The following is a 12,026-nucleotide window of genomic DNA, read 5'->3' on the forward strand; positions in this document are numbered from 1 at the left end:
GCAAAAGCCAAATCAAAACCTCTCTAGAGGAGGGCAAATCTATCCTAAGCCTTGGAGAATCCTACAAGTAATTTTCTCAATGACAATGACCACCTTAATCAAGCTCATAAAGAAATAAAGCAGCCACATTGACCAATCATATAAAAAAATAAAACAATATGAACAACATCCTCCACAGACTTCAGTACTAGAATTATTAGACAAAGATTTTTAAAACATAATGATCATCTATTTAAAAAATACTATATGATAAACTTTAAAATACCAGCAGGGTATAAGAATCTATTAAGAAATAACATAGTAAGTATGAAAACAGAGCAAGCATTATTTCTAGAAATGGAAAACACAAAACCAAAAGTCAAAAACCCCATGGACATATTTAGCAGCATATTGATCCAAAAGAAGAAACTGTTCACATGAGGATAGGCAAGAAGAAATCATCTACTAAATGCATTAAGGAGAGAGAAAGAAAAATAAACAAAAGAGGTAAACAGACATGGAAAACAGTGAAGAGTTCTGAAAAATATTTCATCAGAGTCCCAGAGAAGAGGAAAGAGAAAAAAGGTAATATCAAAAATATAATAGCTTAATTTTTTTCCCCAGAACTAAAGAAATTCACCAGTTCCACAAATTCAAAAAGTTCTACGAACCCCAAGCAGGAGAAATGCTTTAAAAAACACAAGTGAGTTCTATCTTTTGGAACTGGCTAATATTTCCATTGTGGCTTGAAAGTCACTTGTTGTGACCATTGCTTTTAGATTTAAAGTTTTGTACAAATTTGTTTGTACAAACTTGTTTGTACAAACTTATGCACACACACACATCTTGCTAATAGCGTTACGCAAATTCTCCACTTTCTTTTTTCTTCTTTAAATTGGAGTTTCACTCTGCTGCCCAGGCTAAAGTACAGTGGTACGGTCATGGCTCACTGCAGCCTTGACCTCCTGGGCTCAGGCAATCCTTCTGCCTCAGCCTCTCAAGTAGCTGGGGCTACAGAAGTGTGCCACCACAGCAGGCCAATTTTTAAAATTTTTTGTAGAGAGATGTCTCCCTATGTTAACCAGCTGGTCTCAAACTCCTGGGCTCAAGCAATTCTCCCGCCTCGGTCTTCCAAAGTGCTAGGATTACTGTAAGCGTGAACCACCGTGCAAACCATTTTCTTTTTATTGTTTATCTCATTTGTCAATTTCTAAAATATGAACATTAAAAGTCTCTCCATTGTGAATATGAATATTCATTTCTCTTGGTATTTATAACAACTCAAAATACCTCAAAGCTCTGTTGCTACATAAATAACAACTCATGACTTTGTAGACCTTTTATGAATAAGAAAAACTTCTTTTTCCCTCCTTTTAAAATGTGTTTGATCTTGAATTTTATTATGACTGATATCAGTACTATATTTTCCTTCCTATGATTTCCATTTGCTCGCCGTATCATTTTTCCCTTCATTAATGATTTTTTTGTATATACTCCTAGTCAATCACTTCTACCAGTTTTATAGAAAAGACACAGTCCTCTATTTCCTTCCTCCTTTGCACCAGTTGCTTCTCTATAGAATAGTGACTCTTTTAGATGATTTTTTGTCATTTACTGCCATATCTCTAAATAACAAGCTTATATTAACACTTCTTGATTTTTCCATTGTAGATATCACATTATTTAAGTAGAAGATTTAGCTGTCTTGGTCTTCTTCACCACATATCCCAAGTATACTTTCTAACCTACCCTAACTTCAGTCTGTAATATTATAAAATGCAAATTCTACAATGTGCACACTTCCAGTCATGACAGTAAAAGACTAGGCCTACCACCATAAACAAATAGAAAACTAGACAAAATATATGAAACAACTGTTTTAAGACACATTACAACAGGCTATTAATGGCAGACCTGTGGCCTCTGAGCAAAGAAATAAGATGGATTTAAAAACTATGATGGTCTCAGCTTTCTGCTCTTCTAGCACTCACTGGATCCTGGTACTGGGTCCAAAAGTCATAATGAATGAAGAAGATAGTGGTCAAAATTGAAGAGGATGAGGCAACTGAAGTTTATGGAGCAAAATGCCACAAGGAGGGAGTTAAACCAAAAAGAATTCCAGAAGTCTATATAGAAAAACATGGTGATAGCTAGTTTTCACAGGTGGCTCTCCAGTGAAGACATCTGATAAGAGTTCATGACAAGCCGGGCTCGGTGGCTCAGCCTGTAATCCCAGCACTTTGGGAGGCTGAGGTGAGTGGATTGCCTGAGCCCACGGGTTCGAGACCCGCCTGGGCAACTTGGCAAGACCTCATCTCTACAATAAATCAAAAATCAGCTGGGCGTGATAGTGCGCGCCTGTAGTTCCAGCTACTTGGAAGGCTGAGGCAGAAGGATCGCCGGAACCCAGCAAGTCAAGGCTGCAGTGGCCGGGAGCGGCCACTGCACTCCAGTCTGGGCGACAGAGTGAGACTCCAACTCAAAAAAAAAAAAAGAGTCCATGACAATAATGAATTTAGAAAAGAAATACAAAAGAGTATCAGTCACATGCAAACTATTTTAGAAGAGAGAGGATGTGGAAACATTTCCCAACTCATTTTATGATACCAAATCTAAAAATTGATATAAAATTACAAATAAAAATCCTTTCTAATACAGATATGAAAATCTTCTGAAAATACTGGCAAATTAAATTTAAAAAAGGATAATATATTATAACAAAGTGGAGATTGTCCTTGGGAGGAAAGGCTGATTCAAAAATCAACATAAATCACTATTTAAACAAAATAAAGGAAAAAAAGTTATGACCACCTCAATAAAAGCGAAAGGTTATTTGGCAAAATTCAACACCATTCATGATAAAAAGTCTCAGCAAATGAGGAATAAAATAAAACATTTGCAACCCGATAAAGAACACACACAAAAAAAATGCACAGCCTGCAACATACTGCTTTTTTTTTATTTTTTGAGTTGGAGTCTTACTCTGTCACCTAGACTGGAGTGCAGTGGCCGCTGCCGGCCACCGCAGCCTCGACCTGCTGGGCTCCAGCGATCCTTCTGCCTCGGCCTTCCAAGTAGCTGGAACTACAGGCGCGCGCTACCACACCCGGCTAATTTTTGATTTATTGTAGAGATGAGGTCTCACCAAGTTGCCCAGGCAGGTCTCGAACCCGCGGGTTCAGGCAATCCATTTACCTCGGCCTCCCAAAGTGCTGGGATTACAGGCTGAGCCACCGAGCCCGGCCAGCCTGCAACATACTTAATGGTGAAATACTCAACACCTTGCTGCTAAGACTAAGGACAAACGACATCTTTCTTATGTCTCAACATTATATAGGAGGGATAAAGCAGAGAAATTGGAAACGAAGGAGTAAAACTGTCTTTATGCAAAGAAGACATGATCACCTACGTAAGAAATCTTTCTAAGGAATCTATTTAACAAGGCCACAGAATAGACAGTTAATGTACAAAAATTATACAATAGCAATGAACAATTAAAAAATGAATTTTAGGCCAGGCTCGGTGGCACAGCCTGTAATACCAGCACTTTGGGAGGCCAAGGCAAGTGCACTGCCTGAGCCCATGGGTTCGAGACCCACCTGGACAACTTGGCGAGACCTCGTCTCTATAATAAATAAAAAATTAGTTGGGCATGGTTGCGCGCACCAGTAGTTCCGGCTACATGGAAGGCCGAGGCGGAAGAATCGCGAGAGCCCAGCAGGTCGAAGCTGCAGTGGCTGGGAGCATGCCACTGCACTCCAGTCTGGGCGATGGAGTGAGACTCCAATTCCAAAAAGAAAGAAAAATAAATTTTAAAAACAGTATCATGTGACATAGCCCAAAAACCAAAAAATACAGGTAAGTATAACAAAACATTCTCCTCTATACACTGAAAACAACAAACATTGCTAAAGAAATTTTAAAGCTTAGAAAAAAAGGAAAGATATAACTTATTGATGAACTAAAGGAGTCAACATTTTAAGATGTCATTTTTCCTCAAAATGAGCTATATAGGTAACGTAATCTCAATCAAAATTTGAGTGGTTTTTTTGTAGAAACTGACAGGCTGATTTAAAAATGTAAGTGCGAAGGCTAAGGACTTAAAACAGCTCAAAATAAACTATAAAAAGAATAACAAAGCTGGAAAACTTGTCATACAGGATTTCAAAACTTACAGTAATCAAGACAATATGATACTGGCATAAGGATAGACATAATCATCAATGGGCAGAATACAGATTCTAGAAATAAACACACATTTATGAGCAATGAATCCTTATCAATAGTGAAGGGATAGTCTCTTCTACAAATGCTGCTGCAACAACAAAATAGCTGTATAGAAAAAAATTAAACCTCTACCCTACCTCACAGGTTAGCTATTGTAGCATAATGATTACTCATTCTTTTCTGTACAATTTTTGTTTCTTCAAGAGACAATAACTGTGTTTTGTCTGATTATCTCTGTGTGTTTAGTACTAATTTGACCATTAAATCTCTTCCTATCATCAAAATGGCCTCACAAGACATTTCTCTTTTGAAACACCAGTATTCTTTCAATTTTATCTTTTGATAGAAATCCCTCTTGGAGTTATCTGATGTGTTACATTGTGGACTGGTTGCCCTCTTTACCTGGGGCACAGCTGTCATCTTTCCCCATCATCCCAGGAATCCCACTGCTTCTCTATGTTGGATCACCTGTCTCCTTTATCCCATGCATTCTTCTCCCTTCTTTATTCCTTCATGTTGGTGGGGCAAATCCTTCAGTAGATTCCTGAGAGAGAATGCACGGAAGTAAAAATATTTGAGCCCTCTCAGGTCTAGAAATGTCTATTAGTGTAGCTTCACATGTAGCAGTTGAACAGATAGAGAATCCTAGGATGAAAATTAATTTCCTTCATAAATGTCTTCTAGCTTGAAGTCTTGCTGCTGAGAAGTCTGAAGCAATTCTGATTCCTGATCTCTTACATATGATCTAATTTTCCTGTCTGGATGCTTGTAGAACTTCTTTGTCTTCAGTATTCTGGCATTTCAAAATAAAAAAAGTTTGTGCTGGACACCTGATAGGTTCTTTTAATATGAAAGTGTGCTTGTTAGATCTGAGAAATATTCTCCAATCATATTTCTGGATGATTATTTCTTTCTATCTCACTGTGATCTCTTTCAAGAGTACTTAGTTATTTGGTATCTGATCTCCTTGACTGATCCTCAGAAAACTTATCTCTTCTCTCAAATATACACTCTTGCTTTTTGTGCTAACTTTCTAAAAGATCTTCTCAACTTCAACATTTTCCTGCGGTTCTTTCTGCTATTATATTTTAATTTTCATTAATAATGATTCATTGAGTATTCTTTTCTATACCACCTTGTTCTTGTTTTATAGAAACAGTATCTTCTATTATTTCTGAGATAAAATTAGTAATACTTCTGTTGAAGTTCTTATATCTTTGTCTAGTCTCTGGCTTCCAAGTAAATCAATATTATACAATGCTATATCAGTGCACCACCTATATTCCCACATCTGTTGTTTCCACCAGGTATTTTTCTAAAAAATGCTCTACTAAAAAGACACACAAAGGCAGTTTAATAAATGACCAATATGTTGCCTATGTTTCGCAGATAGAACCAATCTGAAACACTAAACTCTTTTGGTTTTTGAACCTCTGTTTCTGCTTTTCAAAGCAAAGACACCTATTATGCAACCAGGCAGGTTTCATCAAAACCAGGAGGGTGATTCAACTAGCTCCCTACCTATATCTTCAAATTTATTTAAATCATCTCAGTTTGGACCTCACAGAGTAGCCTCTGTAGGTCCTCTCCTTGCAGGGTTGGGTCAAGGGTAAGTGGTAGCCTCATGTTCCTCTCCAGGCCTCTAGCAATATTTGTGATTTTCTTCTGTGTTAACACAACCACTGGTACAGCCTCCAGAGACTTAAAGACTTGGTGGACCCTGACTTAATATGAATCCTGTGCTCAGCATACTTTCTGGCAAGACCAAGTCAGGTCTCAGACTCTAAGACTCTGCTGGCTGCACTTTGTGTCCTCCATGACCCACGAGAAGGTACAAGAAAGGTCTGGTGGTCAGGAGACCAAGCAGAGGTTCAAAGAGACGTGGTCATGTTAAGTCAACAAGAAACCAAAAAAATTATTATTGGCCTAATAACAATAACTGCCTCAGCTAAAGATTTAACTTGGAGACCTAAGGGGAGATTGTCCTAGACCTCTGTAATCTGGATTTTTCTTCTAAAAATGTTGGAGTTTTGGTGCTCATCCTTAGACAGTTTCTCATAATTATCTATTACCTTCTTACTCATAATTTTATAAATAACATACTATATGCTGGTGAATTCCAAATTTATATCTGCATATCATAAACCTCTCTGGAAATTCAGACTTGAACGTCCACCTGTTCACTCAAAACATCATCTAGATTTCTAATAAAAATCTCATGCTTAACATGTCTAAAACTGAACTCCTGATCTTCTTAAAACCTCTTCCTGCTGCATTACTCTCCATTTCAGTTAACGGCTATTCTTTTCTTCTCATTGCTCAGTTCAAAACCATTCACTCATCCTCAACTCTTCAAAAATAATAAAAATTATGAATCTTTGAATGTCTGAAAATGTTTTATTATGGTTTCACATATGAATAAAATTAAGAATTCTTCTTTCAATGCTATTTTCCCTCAAAATTTAGAAAAATAAATTCCTTAATTATTTTCTCTTTTCTATGACTGTAGAATGACAATACTGGAATTCATTTTATTCTTGATCCTTTGTAGTCTATGTATTTGTATCTCATGAGCTTTTAGAACTTTGACTTAATTCTAGAGGATTTAAAATTTCAAAATTATATAAATAGATATTAGTCTTTTTTATTCATCTTGCTTCTCACACAGGGCCTTTCTAATCAGAGGACAACTGCTTTTCATCAGGAGGAAGGATCTTCTATTAGTTCTTTGGTTATTTCTTCCCATCCCCTTTTAGTTCAGTCCTTCTGAAGCTGCTTTCAGCAAAAATTAGAACCTGTACAACTTCTATGTTGCTTAACTTTTCTTTCATGCTTTCTATTTTTTTCTTTTTACATTATACTCTGCAAAAAAAAGACCACGGCAGAATCTTCCAATTTACCAATTTGACCTTCAAATGAGTCCATTCTGCTTTTCAGACCATCTATAAGATTTTCCATTTTCCAGATCACTTTAGCTGGTTCTTTAAAAAATAAAAATTATTTCTATATGAATATGTCATTCTTTCTTCTGGGAAAGGTACTAATGACACTTTTTAAAGGCTCTTTCTGTTTGCCTACTTGTGTTAGAATCTTCCATTTACTGATTTTTGTGTTTCTCTTTAATGATGTGGGTTTTCTTGAAATCTGTGTTGATTCTTTGCTGTTGCACATCTTTGCATGTGAGAACTCTGTCAACCTGCCTATAAATGCTATTTCTATTTACTGCCAAGATGCTCCTTGTGATCACAGTGAAGACAAATTATTGGACAATTGTGCCAATAGGTAATCTGCTAAGTACAGAAGCTCCTAGTTCCTTCAGAATGTTTCCATTCACCTTTAAGGATCTGATCCAAATGATATCACTGTTCTAGCTCAAGGGCATCTGTCTCTGCTACATGACAAAAAAAGAGTCTGGACCCATATGGCTGCTCAACCAACAACACTGATATTTTTACTGGGATCCTGAAGCATTGTTATGTATCTTTTTCAGCAGTCTTCTCCAGAGTTCAGTCAATGTTTCCTTCCTGAAACTGATCCCAATGGCCTTCTGTCTTTGAGATTCTTCATACTTTTGGTCTTCCTAGGGTACCCTTTATTCATAACCAGTTTTACTAAAGTTATTTTGATTTTTTTTTTTAATCTTCTATTTTCTTGCTCTACTTTCTAAGGATTCAAAGTAATTCTAGGTAGTCTCTTAAGACTAAAAATTTTTTCTTTGTAATTTCTCCCAAATAACTGGTTTTGCTCTAATGACAACTTAATAACTGATATTTTATTAAGACTACCTCCTAACATTTCAAAGGAAAGAAAAAGAGAGAGAAAGAGATCAATTTTTAGGAAGTCAATGAAATGTACACTCTTTAGAGTCTGTACAATCCTCAAAGTTGCCACTTTCAATTAAATAGTTCAATATAATTATCTTCTTATGGAATGCCTGGGAATGAATTTATAAAATATGATTAAATGGTTAAAATTCATATACAAAATTTATACAGATTTTTACTAAAGCTAATGTTAAGGTTTTCATTTATATATAAACACTACATATACATATTATATTATAAACATACATTACAGATATGTATTATATATTATGTTATATATACTATATGTAACTACATAAATGCATAAACTATTTTAACTAACACTTAAACCTAATTGTTTTACTCGTATAATATATATAAGCCCATTAGATTTAAAAAAGCAAACAGACTAGAAAATGTATTGCCTTTGCAGATTATAAATTCTCAGGTAAGAAAGCTGAAAGGTACACTATTTTTAAAATTTTAGGTATCTAAAGAAAACTTCGGTTTTCTCCAAATTTGGTGGTAATACCCAAATGAGCTCTTCAAAATGGGTAACCAGAAAAGAAGGTTTAAATCACAAATACATTAAAGAGAAGGCAAATTCTATAATAATGTGACAGATATTTACATTAATTTTTAAGGCCACAAAGTCCTTCAAAATACAAATGCAGCAGTCCTACCTACCCTAACAGCTCATTCACTATACTGTAACTGTGTTGCAGATGCTTATCAAAACCCAGATAATATTAAAAATCATAAACTTTTAGAGTTAGGAGGAGCATTTCAATAATACAATAGTACAGAGTGAAGACATATTTGAGGCCAGGTCACACCTGTAATTCTATCACTCTGAGAGGCCAAGGCAAGAGGACTACTTGAGCCTAGGAGCTTTGAGACTAGCCTAGACAACTTACTAAGACACTATTCTTTACAAAAAAAAATTTTTTTTAATTAGTTGGGTATGGTGGCACACACCTGCAGTCCCAGCAACTTGGGAAGCTGAGGCACAAGGGTTGCCTAAGCCCAGGATGTCGAGGCAACAGTGAGCCAAGAGTGTGCCACTGCACTCCAGTCTGGGAAGAAAAGTGAGACTCCAACTCAAAAAGAAAACCAAAGACATATTTGAATTCCAAGCCCACTACTCATATAAGTTGACAATTCTAGCAAGTTACTTACATTCTCTAATCTCCTATTTCTTCAAGTGTAAAATTAGAACAGCTAGAATTGTTGTAAAGGCTCAAAAAATGAGCAACTAATATTAACTAGACTTTCTGTGTCATTTTAACCCTTTAACCCATTTAAACATCTCTCCTATCTTGTATTAGAAAATAAAAATGAATTCCCCCCATGTAATACAAAATGTAGTTTTCCAATTTTACACTATCCCATTTTCCAATCTCACACCAAATCCATTACCTCTCTACTTCTAATCTTCTTAAACAGTAAGCACTCATGACCATGTCCTTCTCTTCAGATTAAAAACAAACTAAAGGTCAATCAAAGAGAGGTTGTGTGACTTTACAAAGGTCATACAGCTAGCTAACAACAAAGTCAAGTCTTGACTTTGACTGTGAGTTCTTTCCACCTCAGCATGTCTTAAAAATATAATGCTACACATCATCTCACCTAAGGTTTGTAGAGTCTTTTAAATCCACTTATTCATATTCGTGAAGGCATCAAACTTTATACTTAAAACAAGTAATTGCAAAGTTATTTTAAAATATTTACCTTTCTACATGCAGGACAAAGCCCATTTTCGTCTGTGCGAATGCGATGCCAACAAAAGCGGCAAATCTGGTAGCCACAGGTGCAAGGGAAAAAGTTGATATCATCTATCTCCAAGGGCTCCATGCAAAGAGGGCATTCCACAGGGTCTTCCTTGGCATCAGGACTGCGAGACATCTTCACTTTTATTAAACAGCAGCAAAAGTTTATAAGTTAAAAGTAAAGGAAGTTCAGCACTGAAAGCTAAAATGTAGAAATTTGAAGACCTGCGTGAGAAGAAACAAAATATATTGTTCACTACTGGGAAGAAATGGTATATTCAACAATCAAGGGTCACACTATCAATACAGCACTAGTCATAATGCATTTTAGAAAAATAAATAAGGTAAAGAAGCATCTTCAGCCTTAAAACAGTACTTTAAACTATCTCAACTTTGACCTAAACCCAGTAATACTGCCACATGTTAGTATTATAGTATTCTAAAATGTATCACAATTTAAAAGCAACAAATGAAAAGGAAAGATTTGAATTATCTGTAATTGCATGTTAATATCAAAGTCTTCAAAGAAAACATAAGCTTGAACTTAAAAAAAAAAAGAAAAAGATACCACAGAACCACAGAACTTATATACCATGAATTATGTAATAATATGCCAATGAAAACTTCTGGGAAAATAAACAAATATTAAACAAAAGTATTTCTATGGTAATGCTACAAAAGGCCTACAAGCCATAGGAAGGGGAAAGAGAACAAACAGAACTTCAGATCCCAAACACTTAAAAAAGTTAAATAATGTAATTTTTTAGATTATGGACAATTGAAAAACTTTAGGTAAAAGCTTAGGTTAACATCACTGTTACATTAAATGATTAGTTTGAAATCACTATTTTAAGGTAAAAACTGACAGCCTGCAAACTAATTTATAACACGATGGTAATCCCCACCAAAAACATGGTGGTATTTTTAACATAATTTGACATACTGATCCTAAAATTTATATAAAAGTAAATGCATGATGGCTGGACACAGTGGCTCACACCTAAAATCTCAGCACTTTTAAAGGCCAAGCCAGGAGGATTGACCGAGCCCAAAAGTTCGAACCAGCCTAGGCAACATAGCGAGACCTTGTATCTACAAAAAAATAAAAAATAAAAAAATTATTTGGGCATGATGATGCACATCTGCAATCCCAGCTACTTGGGAGGCTAAGATGGAAGGATGACCTGAGCACAGGAGGTCAGGACTGTGATGAACTGTGACTATGCCACTTCACTCCAACCTGAGTGATTGAGTAAGACCCTGACTGAAAATAAAATAAAATAAAGTAAATGCATGAGAATCACTTTGAAGCTTTTAGGGGAAACAAAGTAAGAATTTGTCCTTTCAGACACTAAACTACACTAGAAAGCTACAGTGATTTAAATAATTTCATTTAGTACAAAAAAAGACAAAAAAATCAAATAAACTAAATAAAGAATCTAGAAACAGACCTATTAATGTATGAGACTTTAATACTTGATAAAACTTATAAATCGATATGGGAAGGATAGACTATTTTATAAACGATAATGAGAGGGTTGGCTGTCCATCTGAAGAAAAAATAGTAGATGTCTAACTCACATTGCAAACATAATAAATCCCAAATAATCTGACTTAAGAGCTATACACTGAAAAAAATTACTGAAGCGTTGGAAGAAAAAAACAACACAAAAAAGACCTTGGGATACAGCAGGCCTTCCTAAGCAAAACAAAAATTCAGAAGCCACAAAAGGATATAATCAACTTAGTAACATGGAAAGATGAAAATAAAAACAAAATTATAGGCAAGAAACAGGGCAAAAAAAGTTAATGTCTAGAATGTATAAAGAAATCTTACAAAGCAGTAAGAATAAAGCAAACAAGTTAAAAATGATGGCATAATATAACGGGTAGTTCACAGAAGAATTGCAAATGATTAAAGATCATCAACCTCTTTAGTTAGTCAACAGTGAGATAGGATTTTCTTTCCCACTGGCCTGTCAAAGAAGTTACCTTCCCTCAAAAGCAGAGATTATCACTGATCTAATCCCTCTTCCCAAAAGAGGAAATGGGAGCACATTAACTTGCTTTAAGTTACATAGCTATTAGTGCAGCCTGAATTCCTTTCAGGAAGTCTTAGTCCCAGAATTTGTGCTCCTAACTACTAACTACTCCCTTATACCACCTAAGAATCTATTCCACATAAATACTTGTGCACCCAGTATTTGGCTATGTTCTGCAGCACTGTTCATAAGAGTAGAAAAGGCAA

At 35.5% G+C, this 12,026-nt stretch overlaps 1 protein-coding gene across 6 annotated transcripts in view; it reads right to left on the bottom strand.

Annotated features, from left to right (window-relative positions):
* CNOT4 (CCR4-NOT transcription complex subunit 4) overlaps positions 1-12,026 on the bottom strand; it is a 151,485-nt gene that overhangs the window by 75,399 nt on the left and 64,060 nt on the right. For all 6 annotated transcript variants that reach the window (XM_008053726.2, XM_008053725.2, XM_021710303.1 and 3 more), the window contains exon 2: positions 9,741-10,003. In XM_008053726.2, the coding sequence (XP_008051917.1) occupies positions 9,741-9,914 (174 nt within the window). In that variant the 5' untranslated portion in view covers positions 9,915-10,003. The remainder of the gene's footprint in view (positions 1-9,740; positions 10,004-12,026) is intronic.

Source organism: Carlito syrichta, unplaced genomic scaffold, assembly GCF_000164805.1.
Source record: "Carlito syrichta isolate Samal-C Ts95f unplaced genomic scaffold, Tarsius_syrichta-2.0.1 Scaffold288411, whole genome shotgun sequence".
NCBI lineage: Eukaryota > Metazoa > Chordata > Mammalia > Primates > Tarsiidae > Carlito > Carlito syrichta.